Source organism: Indicator indicator, chromosome 1, assembly GCF_027791375.1.
Source record: "Indicator indicator isolate 239-I01 chromosome 1, UM_Iind_1.1, whole genome shotgun sequence".
NCBI lineage: Eukaryota > Metazoa > Chordata > Aves > Piciformes > Indicatoridae > Indicator > Indicator indicator.
The window spans coordinates 11776077-11796090 of record NC_072010.1 but is presented as its reverse complement, the minus strand read 5'-3'; the positions used below and the strand labels follow the sequence as shown (position 1 = coordinate 11796090).

The 20014-nt window shown below is 43.1% G+C and overlaps 1 protein-coding gene across 1 annotated transcript in view; it reads right to left on the bottom strand.

Moving 5' to 3' along the window:
* Positions 1–19419, bottom strand: part of HEPHL1 (hephaestin like 1) — a 37421-nt gene extending 18002 nt beyond the window's left edge. The window contains exons 1-6 of the mRNA XM_054381122.1: positions 19250–19419; positions 9084–9328; positions 8112–8324; positions 6156–6335; positions 4981–5235; positions 3802–3970 (exon numbers count right to left, since the gene is read on the bottom strand). Coding sequence (XP_054237097.1) covers positions 3802–3970; positions 4981–5235; positions 6156–6335; positions 8112–8324; positions 9084–9328; positions 19250–19419 — 1232 coding nt within the window. The remainder of the gene's footprint in view (positions 1–3801; positions 3971–4980; positions 5236–6155; positions 6336–8111; positions 8325–9083; positions 9329–19249) is intronic.
* Positions 19420–20014: the final 595 nt, after the last annotated feature.

Here is a 20014-nt window from a genome sequence, read left to right as displayed (position 1 = left end):
TTGTTGTAACCAAAGTGCAGGAACCAGCACTTGGCTTTGTTGAATGTCATACAATTGGCCTCGGTCCATCCTCCAGCCGGTACAGGGTCCCTTTGTAGAACCTTCCTACCCTCAAGCAGACCAACACTTCCACCCAACCTCATGTCATTTTCAAGCTTACTGAAGGTGCACTCAATCCTCTCATACAGATCATTGATAAATAGCAAAGAGATCAGGTCCCATTACTGATCCCTGGGGAGCATCACTTTTGACCAGCCACCAACTGGATTTAACTCCATTCACTACAACACTTTGGGCCTGGCCATCCATCCAGTTTTCTATCCAGTGAAGTGTATGCCCATCCAAGCCATGAGCAGCCAGTTTCTCCAGCAGACTGCTGTGGGAAATGATGTCAAAGGTTTTAGTAAAGTCTAAGCAGACAACATCCACAACCTTTGCCTTGTCTACAAAGCAGGTCACCTTGTCATAGAAGATTAGTCCAGCAGGACTTGCCTTTCATGAACCCATGCTGACATGTGCTGTGTGATGGGACTATGGGTGATCTTCTCCATAACTTTCCCTGGCACTGAAGTCAGTTTCCTGGATCCTTCTTCTGGCTCTTCTTGTATATATATGGACATCACATTTGCTAACTTCCTGACAGTTGGGACCTCCCCAGTTAGCAAGGAGGAGCTGATAAATGTTGGGAAGTGGTTTCCAGCACCTTCCCCAGTACCACTGGGTGGATCCCATCCAACCCACAGACTTGTGTCTGCTTAAGTGGTACAGAGGCTTCTGCTCAGATTATATGGGCTTCGTTCTGCTCCTTCTTCCTGTTGTCTAGCTCAGAGGACCAGGCACTCAGAGAACAGTTGGTCTTACTATTAAAGTCTGAGGCAAAGAAGGCATTCAGTGTCTCAGCCTTTACCTCATCCTTGGTCACTATGTTTCCCTTTCCCTTGTGTCCAATAAAGGATGAAGATTCTCCTTAGTCCTCCTCTTGTTAATATATTTATAGAAATATTGTCTTTTGGGGAGGGACTTTTTAGGCTATCAGGTAGTGATAGGACTAGGGGGAATGGAATAAAGCTGAGAGTGGGGAGATTCAGACTGGACATGAGGAAGAAGTTCTTCCCCATGAGAGTGGTGAGAGCCTGGAATGGGTTGTCCAGGGAGGTGGTTGAGGCCCCATCCCTGGAGGTGTTTAAGGCCAGGCTGGATGAGGCTCTGGCCAGCCTGATGTAGTGTGAGGTGTCCCTGCCCATGGCAGGGAGTTGGAACTAGATGATCCTTGTGGTCCCTTCCAACTCTGACTGATTCTATGATTCTATGACAACACCCAGATTTAGTTGCGTGTTAGGCCTATCTAATTTTTGCCCTGAATAGCCTCATGACATCCTTGTAGTCCTCCTGAGTGGCCTGCCCCTTCTTCCATAGGTCATAGACTTTCCTTTTCTTCCTGAGTTCCAGGCAAATGTCTCTGTTTAGCCATGCTGACTTTCTTCCCTGCTGTCTTGTCTTTTGGCACACTGGGATAGCCTGCTTCTGTGCCTTAAATATTTTCTTCTTGAAGAATGTCCAGCCTTTTTGGACTCCTTGCCCTTCAGGACTCTCTCCCAAGGAACTCTCTCAAACACTCTCCTAAACAGATCAAAGTATGCCCTCTGGAAGTCCAAAGTGGTAGTTTTGATGATCCTCTTCTTCCTCAGGAACTGAAAACTCTACTATTTCATGATCACTATGCTCAAGATGGCCTGCAGTCATCACATCACACATGAGTTCTTCTCTACTGACAAACAACAGGTCCAGTGGGGTGCCTTCCCTGGTTGACTCACTCACTAGGTGTGTCAAGAAGTTATCTTCTACACATTCCAGGAACCTCCCAGACTGTTTCCCCTTGTACTGTAACAGCAGCAGACATCTATCAAGATGAAGTCCCCCAAGAGAAAAAATGTAGTGACTGAGACTTCTCCCAGGTGCCTAAAATTTTTTTTTATCTGCCTCTTGATCCTGTTTGGACAGTCTATAGCAGATTCTTACCACTGTATCTGCCTTGTTTTCCTTCACCCTGATTCTCATCCACAGACACTGTACTTTATTGTCACTATAATGAAGGTCAAGAGAATCAAAACACCAAAGTACAGGGCCATTCCACTGTCCCTCCTTCCTTGCCTATCCCCTCTAAAGAGTTTATAGCACTCTAGTTGTGCAAATCATCCCACTGTTGGCAACTCTTCGTAGTTCACACGCTGCACAACAGCTTCCAGCCCCTCCTGTTTGCTGTCCATACCGTGTGTATTGATGTAGATGCACTTCACTCTGGCTCTTGATCTCATTACTTTTTTAGAGGCAAGGTCTATTTCCTAACTGACTGTTTCCAGATGCTTCTGTGATTTCTAGTCCATCAATTCCCCTCGTGTGTTTTCTATAGCATGACACTCCATCCCCTGTCTCCACTGGGATGTCAGACTGAAGAACCTCACTAGCACACAGTTCCATAAGCGTTGATATGTTTCCTCCAGATTTATCTCCAGCCAGTCTGTTTTACCCCTTTCCCCCTTCAAATGTAGTTTAAAGCTGTTCCAATTCCTGTGCAAAAATCCTTCACCTGCCTTGAGATGGATGTACCCAATGTGTAACCTGCAGGCCTGGCGTTGTGTAAACCAACCCAGGATCAAAAATCCCAAATCTGCTGGTGGCACCTGTCTCAGAGCCAGCTATTGATCTAACAGGTCTTCCTGCTTCATCCCTTATCATTCCCTGCAGCTGGAGGGGTAGACGAGAACATTACCTGTACTCTAATGCCCTAAGCAGTTGTACCAAGGCCTTAAAGTCTCTCTTGACTGCCCTTGGATTTCTTGTTGCAATGTTGCCACTGCCTACCTGGAAAGTCTCTAACAGATAATAATCTGAGGGCCATACCAGGACAGGAAGTTTTCTCTTCAGATCTTTAACCCAGGCCCCAGGCAGACAGCAGACTTCCCTGAGAAGTGGGTCCAATCTGCATATTGGTTCTTCTGCTCCCTTCAGAAGGGAGTCACTGATCACACTGACTTGTTTGGGGGTTTTTGCTGTTTTTTTTGTAAAAGTGGTTTTGATACAGGGTGTAGGATGACTTGAACTTAGCCACACCTCCAAGCTGGACAAACCATTGTCTTCATTATTCTGTTCCACTTGCAGAGCTTTGTGCTTGCTATGCAAGGGCACTTGGAAAGGTGAACTTGCCGGTGAGGGGATGTGCCTCCTGGGGTGGACAGGAACATAGTGCCATATCCCCCCTCCTTCAAGTCACTATGTTCAGTCAGGTGGAGAGAGGGCAGGGAATCCTCCATATCATGTGTTTTGTCTGCCTGTTGGGCCTGTCTCAGAGAAGGTAGTATATGGTTCCAGTGGTCAATCGCCCTCTCGCACTTGCAATGACCTAATATACCATTAGCTGTTCACAATGTGTCTCTAGCCCTCATTAGCTTTCCTGGGAGATACTGTAACACAGTTCATCTTCATCAGTAATAATAGGGGAGGGGAAACTCTACCATTGTAAGTGTCTCCACATAGGGCCATTAATTCTGTCAGACTTTGCATACCTCACCAGGGCTCACTTTCTCCATGGACTTAATAGAGCAAGATAAGTACTTCCAGAAGGCAATTCTGAGTATCTCAGTTACAAATCTAACTTCCTGACAAGGCTATTTAAATCCATTCCTCCCTTCCCCTTTCATTAAAATTAATAACACTGCAAGACCTAGCCCTGGTGAGTCACTGAGGAAGTCTTACCCAGACTCCAGAAAATAAAGCACAACAGGAGAGGACAAGAAATCTCACCTGCCAGTGGCATTTAAACCCTGCCCAGTGAATTTATCATAACCGTCAGGTCCATAATTCCAGAGCACTTCTTCAGCGGCGATATAGTATCTCCGCATGTGACTGAGTGGTGAAGGCTGAGACAGGTTTTTTTGGCAGATCTGAACATCATATAGTGCCTCCATGCCACCTGGGAGGAGAAAGAATCTAGAGACAATTCTTGGCCAGCTGTGCAGTCAGCAGTCTCATGGATACAAACACATTCAAAACTCTTTAGGGGCTGCATGGATTGGAAACGACTACTAGACTAAATTCCTAGGATAAATTTCTGTTTTTAAAAACTTCCTCTCTCTACACTGGGCCAGATTCTAGAACTCTTCCCTTGCAAGATGGCAATTTATGATACTCTTTAGTGGTCTTATTTGCTCAATTTGTTCATGTGGGTAAGGATGGTATAATGTTTTTGAGGGTCCAACTGCCTCCTGAAGGGTGCAAAATGGCATCAGCTCCCCTTGACTTATGTTAAAACAGAGGCTGGTTATCACTACATTGTCACTAGCCAGAATCAAGTCTGCTTTGCCTGATGCACATCCCACTGAAATCATTATGCAAGTTCTTAAAAGTAAAAATTATATCAACTTGTCTCTGAATTCGTAATTATACATTGCCTGCTCTTGTGAGACTTGGTTTATGGTACATGTTTTCAGGCTCTCTCTGACACCACACAAGTGTCATACCACCATCAAATTCCTTCACTTAAAGCTTTTTGAAAGCACTGAAAATTTTTGTCCAATTTCTGTAAAGGGAAAAAGTTATGAAGTGTTCAGCTGACATAGTTTTTCTTTATGTGTAAGTACTTATCTACTTTAAAAAGTGATGGCAAAGGTTCCTCTCATTGCTCATCAAAACCTCTGGTATACATGGAAAGCGTGGTGTCAGCACTGGGTCTAGCAAGCCTTCCTCAAATGAAGTGTACAGCTAAGTCATTAGTCCTAGCTGAAGATTTGCCCAACATGAATAATTTCCACTGGTGACTAAACTCATGTTTTTGATGCTTATCTAATTAAATAGTTCCAAATTGTTCAGTTAGTAAAAAGAAAAGAAGGGTGTCAAATCCTACTTCCTCTGAAAACACCTCTCAGTTTTCTTTTCCAAGCATAATAGGGGCTGGAACAATCAGGGAGATCTATAGCAGCATACCTCTTAAGTGCTCATTAACCTGGCATGTTATCAACCACCTCCCAGGGCTCCCAGGAGTCATCTCTGCTGTGATGAATGTTGCTGGGAACAAACCGACGACGTCTGCTCTCTGGTCTCTGTTGGTGAACGTGTGGCCATAGAAATAGGCGGCGTGGATATCTATCTCGCTTCCCATACCAAACAAGTGCCAGGATGTGGAAGTGTCAGCACACATCTCCAAGCCGGGCAGATTGCCATAGATATAACCATTAATTGCTAAAAACAAAAGTATGACACCTTGTGAGAGGTGAAAGAGATGTGCCAACTTCCTCTGACCCCATTTCTAAGGATGATCATTCCTGGTACAGAAAAGAAGCTGCCTGAATGTCCACATTGAATAAGGCACTCACCAGCTCTTTGATGAGGAGTAACATAAAGAACATACAGCTTACAGTTCTGGATGATCAAATAGCCCAAATTCTCTGGTTGGGTCTATGAAAAACTTCCTGGGTGATGCCAAGATGGTGCAAAGTCCAAGTCATCACCAAACGCCCTGATAACTAAGTTAACTTGTTCTGCAGCTATTTAGCATGTTTGAAATCTATTTCCTCTTATTCTGAGTCATAAATACACCACTATATGCCAGGCTTAAGCAATTTAGATTTGAAAATTACGGTATAAGTAAAAAATCAGTCTAGTCAGCTCTCTCTTCCTCAGCTTCCACACCTGACAATGTATTATGACACTAGGAGAAAAAGACTCATATCTCATAAAATATTTTAGCTCCAAATGGCACCAAGTACTATTGACCAATGGATCTCTGAAGGGCAGGAGTGGTTGTACCCAGCCCACTACCCACAAGGCCCTTTGAGAAATGCTGGACTTTTCCAATACACACATCTCAAAGCACTCTGCACTTTGCTTTTCTCTTCTCACAGCTGGTCAGTCACCAAATGGTTTCAATCTGTTGCCCAAGATAAAATGCTAAACAAGTGGTAGAGCTGGGCATAAAACCCAAATCTCCTTTCTGCAAATCACTGTGTTGTGCTGTACTTAGGGAGAAACTTCAACATCCTGTCCCATTCCTTGCTGACACAGATGAAGGAGGGACATCACAAGGGACAGAAAGTCCTACTGAAATGAAAAAAAGCCTGGGCACTGCTGTAGGTCACCATTTACTCAAGAGTCCTGCTCACCATGCATTCGGTTGCTGGTCTGGAAACCCTCATCTTCTTTGTCAACTGTGGCTGGTTCCAAGCAGAAGGTGTTTATATTCTCATCGAGATACCAGCTGAAGTTTTCATCTACAATGCTAAACATCAGGGCAAAAGCATTAGCAGCACCAGTGCCTTCTACTGAGGTCTCATCTGCAGTTCCTGAATTATAAACAAAAAGGAAAGTGATAAAAAAAGCCTTGGATGGGATTGAATTTAAAAGTGACAACAACTTTGGAGCACTTGGGGAAATAAAGTGCTCTGCCCATAATCTATAGGGCACGATGAGTCACTTCATTTCTAAACCATCCTGACCTCCCTCCAACAGGCAGTTCATTTCATCTTAGTCAAGCTGATATTTCAGAATCTCTTTGAGTTTACATAAGCACAATTAACCTGCTGATATCTGTGGTTCCATTTTCCCCATCTTTGGCCCATTGCCCCTAACCCTGTCCTTTAGTCAGTGTTAACATCTGTGTGCCTACATAGTGAGGCAGTTCATGAGCCTGATTCAACCAGAAGCCAGTGACTTCTGTTTTGGCAGGGAATTAAGGAGAGGTCTGCCTGCCTTTCTGTTGCATTAAAGTGACTGGTGAAGCATGCCCTCAGAACAGTCACCTAAATGTGTCTCACTCTCCATGAACTAAGAAGGAAAGTTTGGCATTTATCTAGTACTTGATACTTAAGAAAAGTTGAAGGCAGGATGAACATCATTTATTCAGGCTAAGTTCAGAACCATTTTCTGAGTGACTGTTTGGGGAACAATCTGAGACTATAGGAGTGGTGATACTAATAGTTTGTTACTAACCACTGACAGGTTTAGATTTCATCTAATCTTTAAGCCTACATCTGAACCCAAGAGAACATCTGCTTCCCCATCTCCTATAGGAGGGAGCTCCAGAGCCTTACTCTCAGGCCTGTAAGGAGCCACCCATCACCACTGGATGGAGGATTACAGCAGTAGTGTTGTGCAGATATCCACCTTGGTGAATTCAGTACCAGATATCCAGATAACCTGGCCTTTCAGGCTACAGTCCTTTTGAATGTGCTATCTCCTATCTTCAAGTATTATCACGTGGTTATAAGCTCGTTTTCTCATACTCAGGCAGCTCTGCAGATTTCAAAGGCTCTTTGGGAGAATAAAAATCCAAGATATTTTAGTTCTGTGAGTTAAGCTGGAGACCAGGCCTATCCTTTCCACAATAAAGCCTTTCTCTTCTTAATATATAAAAGTTACTTTGCTTCTATGTTCTCTATGTAAAATCAGGGCTGATTTTGTACTGGGGGACGTACTGGAAAAAGGTGGCAGAGTTACAGGCACCCAAGGGGAAGAGGAGGCAACAGTTCAGCTGATAAGAAGAGAGAGGGCTGCTATATGGTCCCTGGTGGCTCCAGCACAAAATTAGAAGGCTATCAAATACATGTGGCAGGCTGTTGCCTTAGCTGTTCAGCACACATCCCTGTATGTCTGTTATATACAACTTGTGAGCAAGAATAAATATATAAACCATATGGGGCAAAAATGGCCACGAATATTGTGGTGTCAAATATGTAAATGTCAATGATGAAGTCACCCTCCAGCACTAATTTCCTTTCCTGGGCAGCGAGTCCTTTGCCTGTCCTGAAACAATCCCAGTTTGGGGACATTTTTTCTTGGTCTTGGTCATGACTGGCTGGCCACAGAGCATGCTGCAGTCCCTTCACCAGCTGAGGCAAATCTCTCATGAAGCCAAAAGGGAGCAGGAAGTGGGTTGTCCCAGAGCTACAATACCTACCCTGGCATGCTCCTGGAATGGCCCATCTATTCCTTGCCCCTTTTTTATGGGCTATGTAGGGATAGACTCTAGACCATCATTTTTATACCTGTAAGCAAAAATGACTGTTAAGATGCCAAGCCTGGCAGAGGGGCTTGCTTTATCAGTGTTCCTAGCTCAGTACCTTTTTTACAAACCAGCAGCGGCCCAATTAAACCAGATGCAATATCTCTTGGTGTGTCAATGTGAGAATGGTAAATCCAAGTCAAGCAGTTTGAGTCTGCCAAAGTTGGAGAATAATCTTTCCTTACTGGCCATGTGTATGTGTAATTTCCACCAGGAACAACAAAGTCGTCCTCTTTGCTTTTACCACCAGTTCCATCAGGGTAAAGTGCTCCTAATTAATAAAAAATCAAAAAGGAAACTTTTAGCCCCTAACTGCTATCCTTAAATAAATGTTTCTTTTCTTTTATTTTATTACAGAGTTATAAAACAGTAACAGTACTCATAAACAAAGAGTCACTGAGAAACTAAAAAAAAAAACAACAAACCACACAACAACTCAGAAGTTCTGGTAAAACTATAAAAATAGATAAATAAAATAAATAAATAAATAGAGAGGTAAAATCCATTATTTATTAGTAGACAAAGCATCAAAATGCTTTAATTATTCCTTGGCTCTTTTTTCTCTTCAGTCATTACACATTTTGTTAGCTAAACATTGTATGTCTTCTCACAGACAACTGACTCTGCATAATGAATGTAGGCAAATCGATACAGTCCTCTAAACAATATACACATGCGTAGAGACAGAGAGGAAAACATTCACTTAGAAAAACTCCATTCATTCAAATAGGCTAGAAGTAGAAGGAAAGAGGCAAGTTGCTTTGGTGACTTATAATTTAGGAAAATAATTAATGAAATAAGACCTACCTAACCTGTTTATTCCATGTGTCGAAAGTTTGTGGTAAAAAGTGTTAAGAGGTGAGGCTGTTCCTGATTTTAATCAACATCTGCAATAACTGATGAATTTATGAGAGGGTGATCTAAAGTCCTCTGATGCCATTTACCAGAACAGTCAATACCTGGACAAAGTTTTATCTACCCTACTAGCTTCTCTGGGCAAAAGGAGAGGAAAACACAAACCAGCTTTTACCTTCAGACTCCTTGTCATAGAAGACCCCATGAGGATGCACAGAGTATGGGCGGGAAGCAAAGTTTTTTAGATGGATGATAAAGACATCCTCTTCTTCTGCTTTCAGGACTGGCCCAAGGAACCCCAGCCAGGCTGCTTTGGGGATCTCCTGGGAGTAAGTGTCATCTGTGAATTGCCTAAAAACAGCCTTTTTGTAGACACGTCCTATCCGGTTTGGTCCTCTTGTTGCATACACACTTGCAAACCTGGTGTTGGGAAGGGGAAACAATTTAGAGAAGAAAAAGCTTCTTTAAGAGTTGATCAAATAACTGGTACTTGCAGTGCAGTTAAATAGTTCCTTGGGATACATCACATAGCCAATGGAATAAACATTGAGGAGTAACCCTGGACAGCACTAGCAGGGTATGCAGAGTAACAGTCATCCTACTTGCAGGTCTGGTCCTTAGCAGGGTTACTACAAGTCTCCACTTGAGGACCAGCTCCTCAAGCCTTTCTGTACAGTTTTAACCGCTTCTTCCTCTTTTGAATGTTTGAAACCTCACATTGGAGAGCATGACGGTTCAGAAGGAAAGGAAAATAAAGCTTTTTCAAATGTCAATAAGAGCAATCCCAATCAACTAGTTTGACACTCTAAAAGAGTAGCATGTAATATTTTTTTTGCATGAAATGCATAATTTCTACATTCCAGAGTCTATGATTATAGCAACTTCAAGTGATGGAGAACCCACCACATGGTCAGTGGTTGACATATTACAGCTATTAAATACTTGTTCTCTTTGAACCTTTGAGTGCATTTGTAGTCTAATATCATCTACCTCCACACTCCAACCACTGGTTCCCATCAAGCCCTCAGATCAAAAAGGCCATGTACCATCAAGAGCTTCTTTTCTATGCAGGCACTTGCATAAGTTTTATTTAATCGACTAAATTGCCTCCTACCCTTCTTCTGGAGAAGCCAAGTACACTGACATTTTTTATACCACAAATCTTTCCCAAAGCTCTATTCTGAAAGCCTTCCAATATTTCTCTATCTCTTTTGAAGTCTGAACACAAGATCTTCACATAATAGCTAAGTAATATTCCAACTAAAACCAGACGTCAGTACTTCTAACACAACTGGGAATTGCTTTTGATCTTTTAACTAGAATGTCATACTGGCAACCTATGTTCACCCCATCTATTACAATATAATATCTTTTTTAACTTGTTTCCAGGCTACAGTTGACATTCTTCATTCCTAAATATCCCACACAAAGAGGGTAGAAATGAACTCCTTTGCTATACAGCCAGTAGTGGACTATATGACCAGTTTTACCATAGCTGACTGCTCCATGAGTTTTTGCATCCCCTGAAGTTTGTTTGACCTTTAATACTTCCTAATAAACTCATTAAGAAAGCCGAGCTAAATTTTTCTGGCAGAACTATAGTAATTTCCTATTTATAGTGAGGTTTTGTGACTGGCCAGCTCACCTGCTTGAACATATTTCATTTAGGTGCTTTTCTGCAATACCAGCAACTTAAATGTTGGATGTCACACGAGTTCAAAGGTATGATTCACTATAATTTCTTCACCACAGCATCAACTACTCCTTTTCAAGATGCTTCTTCTTGACACCATAACTCACAACATCCCCCATTGTATGGTCATTACACATCTCTGGCCACTGTCTAAACCAGATCCCTGAAGTGATCCAGACATAAAAGCCTCCAAAAGGAATGCTTTTTTGTTTGAAAAATGTACTTTATAATAAGCCAGGAGCTATTTTTGCACAAATTAAAATGTTACCAATGATACTGCTGTGGCAGAAACAGTTGACTACAATGGAGAGAAAGGGACAGAATCTCTTGGCCTGCTTCTTCACAGAATAATGTATGTCGGATAAATACACTCTAAAAGGGTGGTTAAGGAATGAGCTGCCAAGAAGTCTGTGTTTCCAGTGAATTAGCAGGTCTGTGGTAAGTGTCTGTGTGCACAGCAAGATCTGGCAAGTTACACCACCTTCACCGAGGAGACAATACCTCCCACTGCCCAGGGGGTAGGCCTGCTACAAGTGCCCTTACCACAGAGTTGTAGGTGGTGTCAGGAGTAGTGTTTCCTTACCTCATGACAATATAGTAAAGTGGCTATGCTCTAATTTGAATTATAAATTTATTTTTTAAATTGTTTGTAAGATATTTTCTCCAGAAAAAAAAAAATCTAGAAAGTGCTTATTTTCAGGAGGTATTTTATAGCAGAAAATGTTCCATTTCTATCAGCCACCAAGTATTTTAAATGAGGTGCTTCAGTGACACTGCTCTCCCTATGATGATGGTGCCCTTATGCCCATTGTTTTCTGGCCAGACAACATTGCACATTGTCCCACAACTCCACACTTCATTAGGCTTGGCATGAGCCTAATGCCTTTAAACACAAAGATCAGGGATCCCAAAATCCAATTAGACACTGAAGTTGAAGGAGTCACCCTGAGAAAACCCTGTAGGTTTAGGCACCAGAGATATTTTCAGTGCCTGAAGTCATGCTGTAGCATCTCTGCTGTCTAGATATGTGCCTGCCTCTTACCTAAAGCCATCTAGACGTCAGGAGACGTCTTTTGAGTGCGAGCTTTTATGAAAGGAGGCCCATTCAAATCGTCTGTCTGTTCAGAGACGCAGAGACCACTGTCAGTGCAGTGAGTATCAGAGGCAGCCAGACACTGTGTAGTTGATCATACAATCACAGAATCAGTCAGGGTTGGAAGGGACCACAACGATCATCTAGTTCCACCCCCCCTGCCATGGGCAGGGACACCTCACACTACATCAGGCTGGCCAGAGCCTCATCCAGCCTGGCCTTAAACACCTCCAGGGATGGGGCCTCAACCACCTCCCTGGACAACCCATTTCAGGCTCTCACCACTCTCATGGGGAAGAACTTCTTCCTCACATCCAGCCTGAATCTCCCCACTTCCAGCTTTATTCCATTCCCCCTAGTCCTATCACTACCTGATAGCCTAAAAAGTCCCTCCCCAGCTTTCTTGTAGGTCCCCTTCAGGTATTGAAAGGCCAGAAGAAGGTCACCTCGGAGCCTTCTCTTCTCCAGACTGAACAGCCCCAACTCTTTCAGTCTGTCCTCATAGGAGAGGTGCTCCAGCCCTCTGATCTTCCTGGTGGCCCTTCTCTGGACACGTTCCAGCATGTCCATATCCCTCTTGTAATAGGGGCTCCGGAACTGGACGCAGTACTCCAAGTGGGGTCTCACCAGAGCTGAGTAGAGGGCGAGAATCACCTCCCTTGACCTGCTGGCCTGATGCTCTTCTGTGCAGGGCATCAAGCAATGCAAGAGTCACAGAGCCAGGAAAGGATCACGATGGGGAAGGGGCAACTTGGCCTTTTGGCCCTGGTTAATTATGAATCTTATTTAATCATTGTCTGAAAGAAAACAACTAATTAACTTTGAAAGACAATCCTACATGCCACTGATTGCCTTGCTGTTGGGTTACAGACTTAAGCCCTTCCACAGCTTCTTTTCCTTTAGATCCACACTCTGCAAAGGGCAGAAGAATTTCCTATCCAAAATACTGTGGTGTTGGGGGATTTCTTAGGCTGCAGGCACTTCAGCCTCACTCCTTCCATATGATTCATAGAATCAACCAGGTTGGAAGAGACCTCCAAGATCATCCAGTCCAACCCATCACCCAGCCCTATCCACTCAACTAGACCATGGCACTAAGTGCCTCAAGTCTTTTCTTGAAATCTCCAGGGACAGCAATTCCACCACCTCCCTGGGCAGCCCATTCCAATGGGCAATCACTCTCTCCATGAAGAACTTCCTCCTAACATCTAGTCTATACCTCCCCTGGCACAATTTGAGACTGTGTCCCCTTGTTCTGCTGCTGGTTGCCTAGAAGGGGTAGAGCCCAGTTCTTATACCTATACAGAGACATGTATTTTCAGCATGTTGTTTTGGTTGCCTTGAATATCCAAAAACAGAGCACACTGGTTGTTATGAGTCCCCCAGGTGTCCAGGCTGCTCCATTTCATCCAGGAAGACTTCTGAGTGCCCACCTCAGTCTTGCAGGTAGCTGGTAACTAAGTCTTTGTAAGTGTTGAAATGCTGCACATTCCTGTGTTTAAAGTCCTTAGCAGAAAGGGGTACGGTATCAGCCATAGGAAGCTCACAGAAAGGATTCATGGGTGTGAATGACTTCTTCTGTACACTCCCAGATGCCTGTATCATGGCCATGTAGCCACATTGTGGGACTGGTACCTCCACCCAGTGCACAAGCCCAGCCAGAAGATGTGTCAGAGGGAGCTGGCACAGGCTCAGCACCACAGCCCCTGCTGCTCCATGAATGGGGGACAGTTTTTCCTCTCTTCTTTCTTTCAATGAAAAATTCTCAGCGCTCCACAAATTCTCTGATGCCAGTGCCATTCATCCTGGTGCATGTCCCACTCTGTAGTTCCTTACCACACATCTCTAGAGATTTTTAAGGTTTCAGGACCAGTGTTGTTTTATCTCCTGTCTTTGACGACAGTTCTTAAACACCATTACCTGTCTCCTTTTGATAGAAACTCTTCACATTTTTCATCACTAGGGTAAACATCCAACCTTCACTGCATCTCCTGTTTTGTTCTTTCCCATCCACTTACTTCCAGGGGTGTCTTCTCCAAATGCTCTAAGGGCTAAACGTAACCAATCTCTCAATCTGTCTTTGCCTCTTTCTCCCAGTGGTCACAATGTGCCTATTCTGCTGGGCATCCCCTGCCAAAATACTTCCTAGATGTCGTTCCCCTCTAATCACAAGAAGACCAACCTTCTTCCTGTTTCTTCATGCTCCCCTGATCGCATCAAACTGCTTCATCCTCCTATTGTCTTTACGATACCACTGCCTGAACTTTTTCCATCTTTCTAGTCTTGTGCATATTTAAGAGCTGCTCTTCTGACTTCTGAATTTCCCACTCTAACCAAGCTGTCAGCTTGCACTTCATGTGCAGAAGGTTGTGAAGATCAGCCAGTTCCAATTCATGTATGAAATGGGACTCCTCCATCTTCTGGAGCTGTACCCATGCAAGCTTCTTAAATTCCTTCCTTCATCTTCTTCCAACAGGCCAGCCTTGAGGTTACATACAGAAGTAAGCAGGCTTGTGAATCAGGGCATAAAATGCCTTGTTCAGACTAAGAAAAAATTGTCCTTATTTCTGTGCCAAATTTCATTTTGCCAGATGATCAGTCTCAGTAGTTTTTAAGTTCCAAGAAAAGTTGGCAATGCACAAGAGCGGGCTGGGGAGTTACTGGAAGAGAATTAACTCTAATTCCTTAAAATCCATATTAACATACAGACATCATCTCCCTGCCATAATGAGCATTCTGACTCTTCCACATTGTAAAAAGAATAAAACAAGAGTTTCATGTAGATTATACATCAAATCAAGATTAGTCATGCAGTTGTTCTGTTGGCTCAGAGTAGGACCACGAGTTAGGATAGTACCATGAGTTACATGTAGTTTCTAGGCCTGTTCCTCTTATCACACAAAACAAACATTTTGCCAACATTTTACCATGTTTATATGGGTTTGGATCTTAAGAAACAGCACTAAAACCTAGCAGAGCTTATTTTTTTTTCAAGAGGACCTTATGTGAGTACTGTGTCACAGCTTGCAGTAAGAAATGGGAAGAACTAACAAGTTGTGCACAGCCAAACAGCTCCTCAGTAGACTGAAGCCAGATCCCTTGCTGATATAGTTTTGAAATCTGCTGAGTTTGTTTGCTGTTGTAATCACAACTGAAAAATCAGCACTTCATATAACTACCATATGTGGAATCCCAGATTTTCTCCTGCAGGTAACATGCCAAGTGGCCACTGTATGCTCCTGGGTGCAACTGTAAACTTTCTTTCAATACTATTTGTCTACTAAAGTCAAGTCCCATAGATTCTACACTGACAACCATTTAAACCACTATCTTTATGGGTTTTTTTCTCTAAAATTTGTTGGTGGTGAAACCTTCCTTACTCTCTATCCTCTTCATGTAGTCTATGGTAGGGTTTATAACAGGGTTTTTTGTCTCAGAGTACCCTGTTTTCCCTGTGTCTGGAGTGAGCCAGGGCAGTGCCCATGGCTCCAAGCTGTCCCAATCATCTTAATCCCTGGGTCATGCACTCCGTTCAGGAAAACCATCTGCCAAACTGTGACTCTGATGATAAGGCCAGTGCAATGTCTATTGTTAGAGGGATGACCAGTGGAGAGGGACCAGTGTTTCCAACTCACATTTGTAGATAGTGCCCCAACCACAAAGTTCAAACAGCAAGTTGTCCTCACAAGAGAGAGATGCAACATCTTCAAAGGATGTTTTAGGCCTTTTCTGATCCACATAAGCCATGGAAGAGGTCATTGAAGCCCATAAATCTTAGAAGTTCTGATGCATTGCTGGTTAAGTGTGCTTTAATGGTTTCTCTCCTAGAATAAACTTCTGCTTCTCTTAAACCCAACAACAAAATTCCTCTCAGACTTCACCAGAGCCAGAATTTCACCTTGAATGCCCTTTTTGATGCTGACCCTTCCCACATTGATCATCTCAGCTGATGCAATTAGGTCATTTGGCCACATGATGACTCAGCCATTAGTTTAGCATCTGTGACGACAGATTCACTGTCATTTATTTGGGTGGAATCTCCTCATAGGCAAATTGCACAAACTGTGTTTTATGCTGTGGTAATAGAAAACACCCGTTAGCGTTGGTAGGTACAAGACTTGGCCAGATAAATGTAGGATTGGTGACCTAAAGAGAAGGGATGAGCAGTTACATCTCCCACCAGCAAAGCAAGTTTTAAGTGTCCATCACATAAACTTGGTTTATCAACCAAACTCTAATCCCAAGAGCTGAGCCACAGTAGGGAGGGAAAGACTGATGTACGTCAAGCCACATGTTACAGTGTGAGAGCTGAAATCCCCCTCCCACACTGACAATGACCAGGCTGGCTCAGTCACTTTCCTGCTTGAACTTTGTGAAGAAAAATTAAAGACAGTCTTAAAACCATCACACCACAACACCTGGGTGGATTTTTCTCTTGAAAGACCATTGCCTATGTGACCTTTAAAAGGAGTGGGCAACGTCTGAGCTCTACTTCCTACTCCAGCATACTTGTGTCCTAACTCACAAAACATCACTTGGTTCTGCAGCACATCCAGTATCACTGACAGCACCTTGCCCTGTGTGTGTCCAGTCCACCACAATTTAATGATGTTAACTTTTTCACCAATTGTATCATGTGGGAGGGGATGCTGAACGTCTTCCCAGATCATCTATACTCAGTGGCCATAATTTGAATTTGTGATTTCCAAAGTCTTCTGGGCTTCAGAAAATGTCATCTTCGTTTTTGAAGGGAAAACCAAGAGTGAAATGTCATGGTTTCACTCATAATGCTCCAAATTATGAGAATTAGTGAAACAGCTCAAGGCATCAGACAAGATAAATGGCAGAGGCAAACAGCCTCATTACTCTCATTCCATAAGAAACACAGATGCATAGCAAGATACTCGCTCTGTGCAAGAAGCAAGTTGGCCCTTGAGCAGTCCAACAACACAAAAATTAGCATCCAAAGCAAAATAGTTGTGTTAACACAGGGCTGCCTTTGGGTTAATCTGTTCTGACGAGAGGCAGGCTTTACAACTCACACCCAGGGAGGTGCTGATGCAGCTCTAGGGCTCCTGGCTCAGGAGGCAACTCACTCAGCACCAGCACAGCGGGCACTGAGCAGCATAGACGTGTCTGGTGCCAGCTCCAGCTCACCTGATTTTCAGTCCCCATGTCTTGGATACTGAAGTTCCCTTTTTCCTCTTTACTGCTAAAAACTAAAGGCTCAGGAAGGTATTATTGACTTTGGCGCAGCAACCTTGAAAATCATCTTAAATCTTACTATCTAATCCAGGTAATGTAACACTTTCCATTACACAGTTGTTAATTCAGCATTTTTATTAAGTCATGAAGAATAAGTAATTTTGATTATATCTCTATGGGCTAGCTGGAATCAAAGTGAGTCTTCCTTTACACTTTTAAAGAGAATCAGTTTGTCTGCAACCTCTTTATCTTCACTTCCCCATCAATAAAACTGGGATAGTGCCCCATCAGATGGCTACTCTGAGGATGCATCATAAGGTGAGGAGTGCTAGGCTCAGCAAACCTGAGTGCTGCTGATGCAGAACACAGACGGCTCAAGATACAGTTCCGTCCCTACCTAAGAACTGTTCCTTAAATCTCATTTATGGAACTATATTTTTAATAGCATCTATAGGAACCAGCTAATTAGCTTTAAATTTACATTAGAGGCCATTCTGAAGAGTCAAGTAGTCAAAATAGCTATTACTGGTTCACTATTTAGTCCACATGCAGAGACACTATTCCAGACTACCGTGCTTTATTCTGCCTTAACTCAATACAGTTTGGAAATGGAATAAACTAGTTACAAGAATCACTTTATTATTCTGCATGTAGAGAGTTCATCACAAACAACTCCCCAGCCTTGAGTGTACAGTCTACATTAAAATCTTCTGTGGGTAAACTCATTCTGTAATTATTAGAGTACAGAGATGACTGAAGACATAAGCTATCTACCCTCCCTGTCGTACCATGTAAAAGACACAGACTTCCATGTGCCACTTTATGTTTAAGGAACACAAAGTGCAGACAGCCTTAAAAGCACAATTTACAGAACAGATTCCAATCTCTCTATGGCATTGGGGTGGATTTACAAGCAGATGCGCTTCACTAAAAGACAAGCTGGTTTTAGTGAGAGCTCTTCCAGTTCAGAGTGAAGAATGTTATCCTCTGCTAAAAGGAGTAGGGAAGTAAGAAAACAGTGTTTAACATAACTGAATTAAACTCATTCCCAACTAAAGAATAACCTTTCCAGCAAAGCTTGTTTTAATGAAGTGGGAACAAATTACTACCCTGAATTATACCTATAAAGGTAACACCTACTGACTTGGGTGCTATCTAGTACTTCCCATCGTTAACAACATAAGCACACGTTTGTGTTGAAGAACAAAACTCCTTCTTGCCTCCTGCCTGTGGCAAAATAATTTCCTGTATGCAGTCCAGCTAAGAGTAATTCTGAAATGACAGGCCACTACAGAAAAGTCCATCATTGCTCGGGATTTCCTGAAAAGTCAGAAAGAACATTTCCATTTCTAACTTCTAGGACACACCATCCAGCTCCCATTGTGCCTTCAAACTTGGTATGAACACCAGGACCTCCTCACCTCCTCACAGCTCCCCACCACCACCACAGTCCCAAGCCTAGACTCAGAGGAAGGAACCCCAGACCTACTTTCGGGTATCAAAGATATCAATTAAATCTTAAAAATACTCCCATACATGATTGAAGGCCATGGTATAGAGGGACACCAAGGGTCTGTGCTACCCACATCCAGCATCTGGGTGAGCTCTCCTGGTGTGGGAAGGACACGCAGCCAACCCCAGCAGTGCAGGCATGAGAATGGGTGCCTGTTTTCCTCTGGCTGAGGCACAATTCATCACAGTGCTTACCAACACACTTCAGTTTCAGTGCAAGTGGTCACCAGGACTTGAGTCTAACCATTCACTGTTGTATATTTAAGCATTTTTCTAAATAGATTTCCCAAATGGAGGTCTCCATGGCTGCCTACATTGCAGGGATAAATATGAACAATTTACTCGTCTCTCACTCATAGGTACTATATGCATCTGAACTTTACGATGTCATACCAAGCCCCCAGACTTTAGCATCTCACAAGGAGAAAACTGACAATCTTTTCCAAGTTAAACAGATTTCTATGTCTTATTGAAAAGAGCTGTGCTTGATTATGGCAAAGTTGAAATTTGCCTTTGGACAACAAGTCCCTGAAATCCAGCATCCCCACAAAACACATGCAGGGGATTTTGAGCCCACTATCTGGTATTTCTTTGACAAATATCAGTTCCTTGGTGTCACCTTCAAATATGCACTATCACCTTACTTATTCAACTGTGATGGAAGAGAAGTCAGTCCAAGTCTATTCTTGCTTTGAAGCTGAAATCCCACCTATGACAACATCATTGGCATTAAGAAAAAGCCCATCTTAAGACATTTACAGCAACATTACCCATGTTAGTCAATTTTCTTTGGAGCTGTTGATAAGCCTCCAATTTATTAGAGTTCTCAGTGACTTACTTGTCCTCTAAGAGGCTTTGCCCCGTGATCAGATTTTTCCCAGATGGTGCATAATCCCAGTTCTCTTCCACAATCCCAAGGTAATAGGTTCTGGTCCTTGCTTCCACTGCTGCAAACAGCCAGAGGAACCCAAGAGCACAGAGGCAGCCACCAGGCTGTGCGGGAGGCATTTGTAGTTGTGATTGCAAGGCTGGCAGCAGCAGCAGGATACACCACAGAGAGCTCACCCCTCCCTCCCAGCTCTCAACAAGTTATAAATAAGGAATAGTCAGAGCAAAGCTCCTCCTTCTCATCAGGTTAAGACTGGGATAGGTAGAGAGCCTGGCTATGCAGAGCAGGGCAAGGGTGGAGGTTGCTCTCCTGGCAGGACCTTTGCCAATCCTTCAGTGAATGCATAAGTTGCTCACTTACCTATCCAGGCTAGAGCCAGTCAGTGTTTTTTGGAAGTCTGGATGCTTTTTTGTTTCCTTCATTTCAGACTGGATGGTATGGCATATCGGGGCAGGGGTTTTTGGGTGTTTTTACCATCCTTGTCAATTCTCCTTATTTTTATTTTAGCTGTTTCATCATGCCTGAGATTTCTAAAGCTAGAATCTTGCTGCCTTCACTATCTCGTTTTCATTTTTTTTCAATCACATGACTCTAGGTTATAATTCAGTGTTATCAGAGAGAGAAAGAATTTGCCAATCCAATTTCTAGGATTTTCTGACCCATTTATTAAGATTTAAAGTGATGTGAATATATTCAGTTTTAGAAAGCCCAAAA